This window comes from Medicago sativa, chromosome 5, assembly GCF_051527215.1.
Source record: "Medicago sativa cultivar Bolivia chromosome 5, Bolivia_mono, whole genome shotgun sequence".
NCBI classification, from domain to species: Eukaryota; Viridiplantae; Streptophyta; class Magnoliopsida; order Fabales; family Fabaceae; genus Medicago; species Medicago sativa.
Window position 1 is genome coordinate 17,420,234 of NC_140753.1, and position 14,753 is coordinate 17,434,986.

At 37.7% G+C, this 14,753-nt stretch overlaps 1 protein-coding gene across 1 annotated transcript; it reads right to left on the reverse strand.

The window, feature by feature from the left end:
• Positions 1 to 288: 288 nt before the first annotated feature.
• Positions 289 to 10,341, reverse strand: LOC146920641 (uncharacterized). The gene is made up of 10 exons (XM_085714090.1): positions 10,144 to 10,341; positions 9,635 to 9,981; positions 8,866 to 9,369; positions 8,624 to 8,785; positions 7,845 to 7,946; positions 7,675 to 7,722; positions 7,381 to 7,440; positions 6,791 to 7,197; positions 1,517 to 1,546; positions 289 to 1,038 (listed from the first exon to the last, which is right to left on the reverse strand). Exons 2-10 carry the CDS (start codon positions 9,963 to 9,965, stop codon positions 460 to 462), a joined length of 2,223 nt encoding a protein of 740 aa, XP_085570216.1. The 5' UTR covers positions 9,966 to 9,981; positions 10,144 to 10,341; the 3' UTR covers positions 289 to 459.
• Positions 10,342 to 14,753: the final 4,412 nt, after the last annotated feature.

The following is a 14,753-nucleotide window of genomic DNA, read 5'->3' on the forward strand; positions in this document are numbered from 1 at the left end:
AAACTCTTCCAGCAAAAAATGGGCCATTAAACGCTCATTTTCTTCTTTAGAAATTGTTGTATAAACCACACCATCCAACTTAAGACGCTCCCAACTTTCAACCGACACATGTTCCCTAAGATAATCCTCCACCGCCTTTCTAACATCATTTGGGCTTTGCACCAACTCAGAAAATGTTTATTTAATAAATTTGCTTCCCTACCTAATAGGCTAGCTAGCACCATGGCTGAATCAAATGAACTCACGTGATCGAATGTTTATAAGCTTGTGAATGAACAACCCAAAAATAATAAATGTTTTGTGCACATGGCTGGTCAAGGGTTCAATAACAATACTTCCATGGATGAATGCTAATAAAGCAAACAATGCAAAAACAAATGTTACAGTTCGTTCTAAATGCTAATAAAGCAATCAATGCAAAAACAAATGTTACAGTTCGTTCTAGATAAGTAATAAGTTTCAATTGGATAATACTGTAGACTTGAAAATCTCAAGGAAGAGGCGCAATTGTGACGGAACTAGAACGATAACAGGAACACTGGCAAATGACATTGCTGTTATTATGACTCTATGATGTCCCTTTAAGAGCATAGCAAGTGAAGCACAGAAGGCAACTATCATAGAAACCACAGAGAAGAAAAGGGCAATGAGTGCGAAAAGTAACCTTAGTGGCAATGACTTAAGGAAATCTTTTTCAGCGTAACGAGCCGTTAGGATTCCAATGAAGAGAAGGACCGAAGTTGAAGAAGTGAAAAGAGATGCTGCATCTGCTATAATAAACACATCAAATGTGATGTCGTGCAAGAACAAGGGAACTCCATTGTCTTGATTGTTTCCACCAGGGACAGTGAAAGCTGCAGCAAACATGATAGTAGTGATGAGTGTAGCCACAAGAGTAAATGAACCAGCTGTATCTTTTGCCCATTTCTCCCCAGCTTTCACTAGCTCCTTGTGGCTTTCTGTAAATAACTCACGAGGCTTCTTATCGTCGGCATTTTTTGCTTCCTTACACTTGGGGTGCACAATTTCCTCCACTGCCTACACAAAATTTCACAATAAGTTATAGCGCGGTTAAAATTCATGGTTAATTACATTCAGTGAACACTTAATGAATAAGATAATAATGTGTGGCTAATCATTAATCATTTGTAGAACGTAATTAACCACTTATTTAAAAGTCATGTATCTCAAAATTGGATGTTGACTATAATAAATTATAAATGTTTCCAGAATTTCAAATTTAGTTTTTGAAGTTGGTTGTGAAGTTGTTATAGGAGCTAACTTGTATCTCAAGTCATGTAGTCTATAAATAGACAAGCTCACATATGTGTTTGTATTAGAGAATTTTTCAACATACAATACAAGTCTATTTTCTCCTAAACTCTCTAATCTCTTCTCAGTTCTCTCTTCTATTATCTCTCAAAATCATCAAATAACCTCTTTGTTCCAACATATAAGCTGCATGCATGTATGTATGCGAGTGAGTGGTAAAAAAAGACGAGACATAAGAAATCACCTTGAACCATAGAATTTCTCTTTGCATCTGCATAGTGATAGAATATAGAATAATAAGGTAGAATATGAGAAGGGTATATTGAGGAGGTTACTATATTTCTTGTTCTCTGTTGAACAGCCCAGAGATATTTATTATAATTAAAGAAAAGGAAACTGATGGAGATTACAAAATGTAACTGCTGGAAATTAATCAACCTCTAGGACTTAGAGAGCCTAGAATCTCCCAAACCAAACCCAAACCATAAAACAACCGATGACAGTAAAATGTCACTCTTATTCTATTTAAAGCAAAACTAGCCACCTCAATTGGGCCTAATTGATTGGGCTTTTAAACTTATTCCTCACATACACCTTTTTAATAGGAGGTCTACTAACAATACTCCCCCCCAAAAGTTTCACCTTGTCCTCAAGGTGAAAGAGTGGAAACTGATTATTAATAACATCATAAGACTCCCAAGATGCCTCAAAGTCTGGTAAGTCCTTCCAGCTGATGAGTACTTCTACTTGGCCGCCAGCAGTAGTGCGCACATCTTTGAGAAAATCTGGTTCCACGTTCAGCTCCAAGTCCTCTGAAAGCATAGGCGGTAAAGGTTGAGGATTAACAGTTGGAGTTATAGCTTTCTTCAACAAAGATACATGAAAAACAGGATGAATTCTAGCTTCCGGAGGGAGATCCAATTGATAAGCAACCTGTCCAATAATCTTGATAATTTTATAAGGACCGTAGAAACGAGGACTCAACTTCTCATTAATTCGCTTAGCCAAAGATTTGAGTCTGTATGGCTGAAGTTTGAGATAAACCCAATCACCAACAACGTAGGAAACCTCACGCCTGTGTTTATTTGCTTGGGTGCGCATCTGATCTTGAGCTTTCAGCAAATTAGAACGAAGGTCATGAAGAATGGTGTCTCTTTCCTCAGTTATCCTATTAACCTCATCCACAGATGAAGGAATAGTTGTACCTTTAATCAAATGAGGAGGGTCCCGACCATACAAAGCTTTGAAGGGAGTAGTTCTTGTGGAGCTGTTGTAATTTGAGTTGAACCAGAATTCAGCCCACCCTAACCATTTAACCCATAATCTAGGTTTGGCACCGGTTAGGCATCTGAGGTAAGTTTCTAAACACCGATTAGTCACCTCTGTCTGACCATCGGTTTGAGGATGATAAGCTGTACTGAACTTGAGTTTGGTTCCTGCTAATTTGAATAACTCAGTCCAAAAATGACTGAGGAAGAGTTTGTCACGGTCAGAAACAATAGTGGCAGGGAATCCATGCAAACGTACAACTTCTTGAACAAAGACTTCAGCAACTGATTTGGCTGTAAATGGATGGCTGAGAGGTATGAAATGAGCATACTTTGCAAATCTGTCCACCACTACGAAGATAGTGTCTTTACCGTGACTCCGTGGTAACCCCTCGATAAAATCCATAGAAATGTCCTTCCAAACATGAGTAGGAATGGGAAGAGGTTGCAACAGACCTGCCGGAGACAAAGTTTGATATTTATTTTGTTGACAGATTTCACAGGAGGCCACAAACTGCCGAATATCCTTTTTCATGCCCTCCCAGTACACCAAAGCTCCCAATTTTTTGTATGTTCGAAAGAATCCGGAATGACCACCAATTGGGGAAGAATGATATTCTTGTAAAAGAGTTTGAATCTTGGAAGAGTTGCGAGGCAATACCAATTTCCCTTTGTAAAATAGCTTCCTATTCTGAAAAGAGTAATTGGGATGACTGACACCATCTGCAATCAGATCATGAATAATGGCCTGTAATTTATTGTCATGCATCACCTCGGCCTCCCATTCTTCATAATCAGCAAAATGAATCATAGAAATAGCTGCATACGTCATGCGACGAGAGAGAGCATCTGCAGCTCGGTTGTCACTGCCAGGCTTATAAATGATCTCAAAATCTAATCCCATCAATTTAGAAGTCCACTTGAACTGATCTGCACCCAAGACACGTTGATCTTGCAGAAATTTCAGACTTTTCTGGTCAGTGTGGATGATGAAATGGTTGCCCATCAAGTAATGTCTCCACTTTTGAACTGCAAACACAATGGCCATCAATTCTCGTTCATAGACCGATTTTCTTTGGGCTCTCTCTGACAATGGTTGGCTCAAAAAAGCGACTGGCCTGCCTTGCTGCATTAGTACCGCACCTAAACCTGTGTTAGAAGCATCAGTCTCAATCACAAATGGAATTGAAAAGTTTGGAACGGATAAAATCGGTAATTCAGCCATGGCCTTCTTCAAAGTGTCAAACGAAATTTGTGCCTCTTCGTTCCAAAGAAAGTTGTCTTTCTTTAACAAGTGAGTAAGAGGTTTGGCTATGCTTCCATAATTACGAACAAATCTACGATAATAGCCGGTCAAGCCAAGAAAACCCCTTAGTGATTTCAAATCCTTTGGCCTTGGCCAAGTAAGCATAGCATCCACTTTCTTTTGGTCAGCAGCAACGCCTTGAGCTGAAATGATATGACCAAGGTATTCTAATTGATGTTGGCCAAATGTACATTTTTTATAGTTGGCTACTAACTGATGCTCTTTAAGCAAAGCCAAGACAGCCCTGAGGTGGTGTTTGTGGTCCTCTACATCCTTGCTATACACCAATATATCATCAAAGAAAACCAAAGCAAATTTACGTAAATAAGGACGCAATACCTCATTCATCAAAGCTTGGAAGGTAGAAGGGGCATTAGTAAGACCAAAAGGCATTACAATAAATTCATAGTGACCCTCGTGAGTGCGGAAAGCAGTTTTCGGAATGTCGTCCTTCTTCATCCGAATTTGGTGATAACCTGATTTCAGGTCCAATTTAGAAAATACGGTTGCTCCTCCCAATTCATCCAATAACTCATCAATAATCGGAATAGGAAACTTGTTAGGAATAGTGATCTTGTTCAAAGCTCTATAATCAACACAAAATCTCCAACCCCCATCTTTCTTCTTAACAAGTATGATAGGACTTGAAAATGGACTGACACTAGGCCGAATAATCCCAGACTTAAGCATATCCGTCACTAGCCTTTCAATTTCATTCTTTTGGTAATGAGGGTACCTGTAAGGACGTAAATTTGGGATTGCAGCACCCTCCTGTAAGACAATGGCATGGTCATGCGTTCTTGACGGTGGCAGCCCTTGAATTTCCTTAAAAACAATCTGAAAATCGTTCAGAACTGCTGTTAACCACGTGGGAACAGTGTTGTGTTGGTCAGATACGGCAGAAACCGCCTCAACTTGCAATAAATAACCGTCACCTGAAGCTTGCAATGCTTTGTACATGGTTTTGAGAGAAGCTGGTGCTCTTGACAAAGTTGGATCCCCTTGCAAAACATGAAAACCCGATGAAGTTGGAACTTTGAGAATTAAATCGCCAAAATTGGCACGAACCTCGCCAAGTTGAGCTAACCATTCCATGCCTAGTACAATATCCACATTACCCAAATCAAATACATAAAAATCTTGTTGAACCTGCAATCCCTGAAGAGTGATAGTCAACTGTGAGCACACCCCTAGACAAGGAATCTTCCTTCCATCACCCACCTCAACTGTGAAAGAAGAATTTGGTTTAAACTGCAAGTCCAAATTCTGTACCAAAACCGAGGAAATAAAGTTGTGAGAAGCCCCACAATCCACCAACACCAGCACTTTATGGTTCAGCAAATCCCCCCATAATTTGATTGTTTTCTTAGAAGTAAGACCAGACATGCTAAACATAGATAATTGAAGAGAATTAATATCACTTTCAGATTCCAATTTCTGGTCAGCCGTGTCAGCCTCGTCCTCATCCCCTTCCAAAATGAGTACATGCAAGTGCTTGTTTGCACACCTATGACCTGGTGAGAATTTTTCATCACAGCGATAACACAAACCCTTAGCTTGCTTGTCCTGCAACTCTGCATCAGTCAGTTTCTTAAATACTCGACCACGAAAAGGTGCTGATTGAGATGTTGTATTAGCATCAGCGGTGGCAGCAGAAGTGATGGATGGTCTAGCAAATGAACTCTTATTCGCATCCACTGTTACTGTACGGTTAGAAGGGAAGTTCCTCGTGAAACTTCCTGTTTTTGGGGCATGAGAATTGCTTGGGTTCAATAGAGTGTTTTTCTCATCAATGCGTTGAGCAAAATCCATCAGTTCCGGCAAGGTAGAGACCGGGTGTAATTTTAATTCCGCCTTCACAGCCTCTTTGAGGCCATTCAGAAAAATCCCCTTGAGATATTCTGGTTCTGCAGCACGTAATGGACCGGCGTACAATTCAAATTGCGCACGATACTCCTCCACGGACCCTGATTGTTTCAAACTCAACAACAATTCATAAGGAGTTTGGAGCATAGAAGGTTGGAACCTTTTAAGAAGTGCTGCTTTGAAATCTTCCCATGTGGGATTAGGAGAGCAAAATTCCCACCATTGGTACCACGTCAATGCTTTTCCTTCCATAGCTACCATGGCTGCCTGAATTTTCTCGGCTTCAGTTACATGTCGCAATTCAAAGTAGCGCTCCACACGACTTGTCCAGCCAAAAGCATCGTCTCCTTCAAAAATTGGAATTGTTAACTTCCTCCATTTGTCCTCTGGATTGTGAATCTGCTGCGACGATCCCTGTTCACGGCGTATTGACAAACCGTTAACAGTTTCCGTTAATTCTTCCACTCTGCGTTGTGCTTCAGCCTGTTGCACTTCCAGTTGTTGTCGCAAGTTTTTTACCTCATCACGAGTGGCCCTGTAATCCTCATATGCTCGTTCCAGAAATTCCAATCTTGCTTCCATTTGAGATCGTGTTTGGACCATGCACAGGGGGAAAAGGAATTCACAGTAGGGGGGAAATGGACATGCCACAATTTGACGGCAGCGGTGACGCTTATTGGTGGTTGATTTGTATTGAGAAACATTTTGATGTCCTGGGAACACAGGAGGGTGAGAAGTTGCTGGAGGCGGTGAAAGCCTTGCGAAACCGTGCTCTCGTATGGTGGCAGTGGTGGAGTCGATGCCATCCACATGCGAGTTGGCGAGCGTTTCACGTTGCATTCATTTGGCATTTTAAGCCAGAGTATAGAGACCTTCTACCTATATCGGATGAAGAAGAGGAATCTGGATTGGAATGGGAGTCGTCGACGCCTCACACATTCAGGGATTGGGATAAAGGATAGGTAGGGAGAGACCAAGCTCTCGAATTCTTGGAGGGGAGAGAACCAAGACTCTCGAATTTCTTGGGATTATATTGTACAATTACTATTAGTTTATATTTTGATATCAGTTTCTATCACATAGCAGGACCGGATCTACGATCAAGATCAGAGGAAGGCCCTAAATATCCTGCCAAGTGCAACATGGAATTGCCAAATGCGTCTACACGGCATTTAACTATCTCCTTCCGTCCATTTACAGTTGCATCATGTATGAGTTCGAAAACGGCTTTTCTACGGTTCAAAATTGCATGTGAAAATACGCCTCTTTTATTTTTATCAATGGCCCATAAGAGGTCAGGATTACCCTTTCTCATTGCATCTATAAACTCAATAATCCCATGCTTTGCTGCTTGCAACATTGCATCGTAAGCCGAAGCCTCTCTAAGTTCTGATTCCTTAAACTCTTGAATTCTTTGGTGCAAGCAACTCAATATTTCAAGAGCTACACGGTAGGTCATTTTCTGATTATATATTTTCCTTATTCCTGATGGATGCAATTGGAGGGATTTAAATAAATTTAATTAATTAATCACAAAGAGGGGAGGAATGATTGTACTTACAATAAGGATAATCTTAATTATCAATCTAACATACCTATTTAAACAAGGATTAATAATTAATTATCAATCTAATATACCTATTTAAACAAGGATTAATAATTACATACCAGAGAACTTTAATAGTACCGAATTCTGAAATGACATGTGAACAAGTATGAGTAGTCGACCTGAAAAAAAAAATGCGTAAAAGAAAAATGACATATCAACACACATATATAACAGGGACTGGCTTTGTATTCACACCCTTAGGGTCTGGATTACAAGGCGTATCCGGTGCAAAGCACACAAACGGAAACAAAAAGATCACAGATCACAACAAGGGTTCGCACAAGGCTTTGATATATAAAAATTATTAAAAAAAAAATTGATATATAAAATAATTTGATAGATAAAAAACTTACCCAACTGCTTTACTGGCGATAAATTCAACATCCGTCCACATAACCTTCCTAAAGAAACAACCGAGAAGATTAATAATCTTCAGAATCACCATTCGCATATTGTAGAAAAACTTGCTTGCATGAACATAATAAGCTCTAGAAAGAAGAATTAGGAGTGTAATATTCCATACCTACGAAAGAAGCTTTGAATTGTTTTTCCTCTTTGGCAATATTTGCAAGACTCACAATTATCCCGTAAAATTCATGCACTTCTCTTTCAGGTAATCTCAAAACTAAAAGCGGAAGTTGATTAGTCTTGGATGCAGACAGAAAGAAAACACTTGAATGCAAAATTTGAGTATTTATCTTGTTTGATGATTTTTATTCCAATCTCATTCATTATTTACTCCTCAATTGTCCCTTCGGGGACATCCAATAAAATTGGAACGATACTCCTTAATTTTGTAAAGTTGGTCTTGAGAAGAAAAGTATCGCACAAGAGTGAAGTTTGATGAGTTTTTGGATACACAAGATAGAGTTTTAAAATATTCAGCATAATATATAATGCTTCCAATTTCCAAACAGATCATGTAAAACTCTTTTGATTAAAGTAAAACTCCTTTAATATATTATTGGAAGTAAAGATGATAAAATGAATACTATATGTGTAGTGGAGATGTTAAATTATGTTGGATCAAAAGTTTGTATTTTATAAGACACCGGTTAGCATTTCCCTTTTATAAATCACCTTTAAATTTCTTTTATAAAGTTATATTGATCATTTATTAAACAATATTTATCTTTATGTATCTCAACAACGTATAAATAATTTTAGATTTGTATAAAAATTCATTTCACCGTGTAACATTATAAGTTTGCATACCTAGCTATTTCACTACCGAGAATTTTAAGATGACCCAATTTGAAAAGTAAGCGAAATGGAAACAGAAAAAAAAAAAAAAAAACTTACTATCATTAAAGAATTGTCGTATGAACCCATATCCACTACCACTTGGAAACACAGAAGGCATGCGTGCCAATGCGTATAATGGTTGCACACAATCCGATTCAAAGTGTGATTTGTGGGCAAGAGGCATTTGAGGAAATCGTTGGAGTAAACTCAAAGCCACACCTAAGATACAATATTGAATCGACATCAAACACTAATATGGAAAATACTCTCAATTTAATTAAAATTCAGTAACCACGAACCAAATATTTCTGCAGTGATACATCGTGTAAGAAGCAAAACACCATTGCGATAATTATCATCGGCCAGGTCTTCCAACGGTGTACAACGGTAAAGATAACGTGTCATTTCTTTGTGTCCCTTAGCAGCAGCAAGAAGAACAGGGATTTCACCATCATTGGTCTTCATAGATAACAGGTCCTCTGACCGTGATATTTTCTTATATACCATAGTCATACACTTCGCTATATTCGTGTTTCCGGTAAGCTCAGCAACAAGAGCTAGGGCTGTGTAACCTCGATTGTCTTTCATTTTCACTAACTTATCTTTCCCTTCCTTCACCAATTTCTTCACAATTTCCTCGTGCCCAGCAACTACCGCAACGTGAAGAACGGTCCTCCCCATAGAGGATGTGGAATATATTGCTGTACTGTCCCTCTTAATAAACGAGTTTGCATCTTTCCACTCACCGCTCTCAATATACTTGTGCAGCGATTTATATTGAAGGAGACTATCATCCACCACACCTGCAAATTAAAGCATGTATGTTTTAAGCTACAAACATATACATATTTCTTCCATTTATTTTCCTTACTAATTGGACCCTAATATTATAAGTATTTAAGAAAATGAGTGAAGATCTATTTTAGTGTCCCACTCACAAAAGACACTTAAAAATACTTTTGTCCTTTCAATACATTTAGAAACTATGTCTAATATGTATAGGGATCATTACGTGATTTACCCAAAGAATAGATTAATGTGTACATATATATAAATTTACATATATACCTTGCTCAATATCTGGATCGGCTTGTAAATCTGAGCTATAAGTTGCACCCAATTTATTCCAGGCTTCTTTAGCAATATGAAGATCTCTAATATGAGTAAGATTCTCTGGTCCACATGTTAGTTGAATGATATGCAATGCCTTCCCATTCTTCCTGTTCCAAATCTCATAATCAGTCTTAGAACGCGCACCAATTTCAGGAATAGAGGTCACAACACCCCACAGACCATGTCCCACAAGATAGTTTCTAACAAGACAGCTCCAGTTTTCGTAGTTGTCTTTGGTCAGTGGTTCAAGAACTATTCCACTCGCTGCAATGCTTGTTCCTGTCATTCTACTGCTTCACAATCTGTGGTGCAAAAATATGTATGATATAATTACTAAATCATATATATAGACATATACATACATATTTAGAAAGACAAAATGAAACAAGAGAAAGCAACATGGTTTGTACTTAAGAAAACGATTATAGTGTCGGTGGACTTGTAATTAGAAAGAAACAATTAACCTTAAACTTTAAAAACCGAGTGTGTGAGTGCTCAGTTTCCGTATAGTCAGAATACTTTGAAAGAAACAAAGGGAGCAAACGGATTGGAAGGAAGAAAACGTTAGAGAAAGCGTACTAACAATGCGCAAGTCCAACGTGAGAAAAGTTAGAGCACCAAAATCGAGTCAAACTTACAGTACAAATTACTATAGTATATGTATTAAACTATGTCCAAACCCAAGGTGGATAAAAGAGATAAGTTTTGCACAAGAGCTCAAACTTATTAATTTTTTTCTATTAATGGGTAAGTTTCGGTCATTTGTAATATTCAATTTTCATTAATACAAAGAGTTTGTTATTTTTTTCACATTTATTCCATGGATGCCATGTCTCATAACACCGGACGTAGGATTGATGAGAGAGGATGGGATACAAACTATTGTGAGCAATGTTATGCTTAATTATCTAATGAGACAACAATTAGATAACTAACTAATTAACTGATGGCAACGACATATCATTAGACATATAATAGAATGTCCCAAATCATCGTCGCCTGTTAAGAAATGAAATTCCAACGAATATTCATCAATAGATTAGTGTTTAATAATAATTATGTTAGTATAATGGTTAATTGTCTAATGAGACTTGTCAAGATTAAGGTCTTGTGAAAAGTTTTACATACATGATCTATATATGATATAAACTGTCAATCTAACAATGAATTTCGTAAAATTTGTATTCGTTAAAATATTATTGAGTAGTGTAACATTACTCAAATGTTAGAATGGTGTAATTTGATCTCCCCTCATATATCATCTATATAAAATTTTCACAAACCTAAATTAATATATACACTTTCAATTCATTGGTTGATTTGTGTGTATGTATACATGTGTGTCTATATGAGAGAGATATAAAGATATCAAATTATACCGATGTAACGCTACATCAATGTTACGCAGCTCAATATCGTTTTACTTCATTCATACTTTCCAAATTCGACCTGTGGATTATAAGTTTATATCATATCTATCATCAGGTAAACTTTACACAAATCTAAAATTATTTTATACTCCTCCGTTTTTAATTATAAGCAAATTTGACTTTTTAGGTTCATTCAATTAATGATGTATGTGATTCATATTATGGACGACATACATCATTAATTAAATGAATCTAAAAAGTCAAATTTGCTTATAATTAAAAACAGAGGGAGTATGTTTTTTATTTGTTTCATTTCAAAGATCATAGCAGTGAAATTCACACAAGATAAAGTGGAAAATATAACTGTTGCGGGACGGGGGTTCAAATTTCTCAAGACATTCTCCAACTTATTAAAGATCCATGTTGTCAGAAGAAATAAAAATATTTATTAGTTAGCATCGCGGATTTTTTTTTATACCCTAAAATGAAACCAAAAATAAAAAACTACCCTACTTTTGGAAAGTTGACCCCTATGTCTCAAGTCCAACTTGAGACATACCCTATGTCTCAATTCCAATTTGAGACATACCCCCTATGTCTCAAGTCCAACTTGCGACATACCTCCTCTCTCAAAGTTTGCATTTTTTTTTTGTCTTTATTATATGTCATAAGTTGGACTTGTGACATATTTATTTTATTTTTTTCATTTTTAATTTAAATATTTTAATAGAATTGGTTTTTAAAATTTAAAAAATAATTGAAATAAATATTTATTATTTAAGATGACACATTTAAAGGTACAATACATTTAAACGAATAATAAATATTTAATATTTAATAAAATACAAACCAAATGCAATAAAAAAAATAGACCTAGATTGCTACTGATGTTTAGTATTAATGCCTTTTATCGGGAATTACCGGTCTTCCTACAAATGCCGCATTTTCTCCCCTCATTTTCCACAACGTCCATCTCAGTGCTAATGCGAGTAATTACGGGACGACCTTTCTTTGCTCTACGCATGGCTGAATCGGGAACCACCTTTGAGCCTACATAAGTTGGACTTGAGACATAGGAGGTATGTCTTAAGTTGAAATTGAGACATAGGGTATGTCTCAAGTTGGACTTGAGACATAGGGGTCAACTTTTCAAAATTATGATAGTTTTGGAATTTTTGTTTCAAGTAGGGTAGTTTTTGATTTTTGGTTTCGTTTTTGGAATTTTTTTTTATGCCCTAAAATGAAACCAAAAATCAAAAACTACCCTAGTTGAAACAAAAATGCCAAAACTACCCTACTTTTAGGAATAAATATTCGTTTCAATTATTTTTTAAATTTTAAAAACTAATTCTATTAAAATATTTAAATTAAAAAACAAAAAAAAAAATAAACATGTCACAAGTCCCACTTGTGACATAATAAGGACAAAAAAAATGCAAACTTTGAGAATGGGGGTATGTCGCAATTTGCTCTTGGGACATAGGAGGTATGTCTCAAGTTGGACTTGTGACATAGGGGTCAACTTTCTAAAAGTATGGTAGTTTTGGCATTTTTGTTTCAACTAGGGTAGTTTTTGATTTTTGGTTTCATTTTAGGGCATAAAAAAATTCTCATTTTAGGGCTTAAAAAAAAATCTAGCATCACATATACGAAAACTCTTTCTCTCTCGGATAACAAAGAGATCTTACAATTAAAATCAAGGTAATCAGAACTGGACCGGTCATTGAACCGGCATGCTTACGGGTTCAAGGTTCAAGGGTCGGACCGGGGTTGGACCGGGGTCGGACCGTTTCTAAGTTTATAATTTTTTATTTATATTTTTGAATAATATATAAAATAATAAACTAAAAAATTACACAATTATTGATAATTTTATACTATTAAAAAAAGTAAAATATTATAACCACATAAGTCATATAAAATCATAGACAAATGAATATACATGTCTCCTAGGGTTTCCTCCACCTAGGGTTTCTAGCGCCTCCCTAGATTGGGCTGTCGCCGCACCTTGGGCCGGATCCATCTGGTGAGAAGTTGATCCTCATCTGATACGTAATCTTGATCCCCATCTGTTACGTACTCTAGATGTTTCTATTTTGGAATATTTATATGTGCTTCTCCAGAGATTTTTTCATCGCTCAAACCCTAGTCCACAGCAAAACTTCCCTGAGTCTTCTGCTTTGATCCGGTCAACCTATCTCCCTTGCTTTCTCATCAACGCTTTCGCGTTTCCAAACTGCTTCCATGGATCCCAACAACCTTAACATCGATAGTCTTACCTTGTCTGAGGAGGGATTAACCCTAAACCTTGCTTCTGAACCTGAAATTGCCGCTGTCCTTGAACACTCTGATCGGTCGCATGCTTGCTGGTTGCGAGATTCAATTTGCCTATTTCAGTGAGCGTATGTCTCGCGCATGGAAGCCAGGCAAAAGGGTCACGATCACTAAGTCTGTGGTTAACTGCTATCTGTTTGAGTTCCACCACAAAGTTGATGCAGCACGTGTTCTCGATGAAGGTCTGTGGCTTTATGATAACTTTCATATCGTCATGGACCGGATTTCCCCTGATGTCGTTCCCTCTTTTGTCCCGCTGAACCACATAGATTTTTGGGTCCAAGTTTATGGCTTACCCTTTTGATTTATCCAGCCAAAAGTAGGTCAAGGCATAGGAAGGTTTTTAGGTACTTTTAAGTCGTACGATGGTCGTAATTCAATCCACAGTTCCTATATGCGTATCTGTGTCGCAATTGATGTGACTGTTCCCATGAAACAAGAGTGGCGTGTCCGTGATAACAATGGTACTTTTGTTACTGTTAACTTTAAATATGAAAAGCTGGGTGTTTTTTGTCACAGGTGTGGTGTGCTCGGACATACGAACAAGGTGTGTCCGGAGCTATTTGAATTGAAAGCTGACGACGGTGTCCGTAACTGGGGTGCTTATCTCAAGCCTACTTTGCAACGTATCGGTACTGCTGCAACCAACAGGTGGATACAGGATCCTATTCCCGTAGCTGTGCCGCGCCATACAAATGTTGCTGCTGCTGCCTCTGTTGGCCGAAATGCAACTGCTGAAGGTGTACTGGTTCCAAGCTTCAATGACAGGATGGTAGCTGTACAGAACCAAATCACTGCAATCAAACATGATGGTCTTGCTGCTCAATAGGCTGCCAAAGCAAAAGAAGGTTCTGGTGCGAACTCTCCAGGCATGGTACATCTCTTACCGTCCTCTTCAACAGGTAACTCAGGGTCCAATCTGCTTCCTACTTGGCCTCTGGTGCTTGGACTGTCTGCTGGTCCATTTCCTTTTACTACTGCTGCAAATTCTCAAGAGGAAATCGGCTCTGAATTGAAGAAAATAAAGAGGATGTTGGCCCTTCAGAATGGTGACAATTCATCTTTTGCTGCTGATGAGGATGAGGGAAATACAGTAATAGGAACAAATGTTAGTCATGGGGGGATGATGATATGAATGTAATGTCTAACCCACTGTTTGATGAAACTGATGTAATTGTCGGTCCTGATGATCAGGCCTTCCTAAGTAAATGAGTTTAGTGGCATGGAATTCTCGGGTATAGGTAGCCCGAGTACAATTCCCGACCTTAAGTACCTAGTCCGGCACTTCAATCCGGATATTTTATTCCTAAGTGGGACTCTAGCTCACCGAAATAAAATTGAAGAACTTCGTTTTTTGCTTGGTTACGATT

Excerpts from the sequence above, each read along its gene's own strand:
- LOC146920641 (XM_085714090.1), bottom strand. The coding sequence starts at position 9,965 with ATGACAGGAACAAGCATTGCAGCGAGTGGAATAGTTCTTGAACCACTG. Across the intron at positions 7,198-7,380 it reads GGTACTATTAAAGTTCTCTG|GAATAAGGAAAATATATAAT; the intron begins GTATGTAATTAT and ends TGCATCCATCAG. Across the intron at positions 1,547-6,790 it reads GTAGATCCGGTCCTGCTATG|CAGATGCAAAGAGAAATTCT; the intron begins TGATAGAAACTG and ends TCTATCACTATG.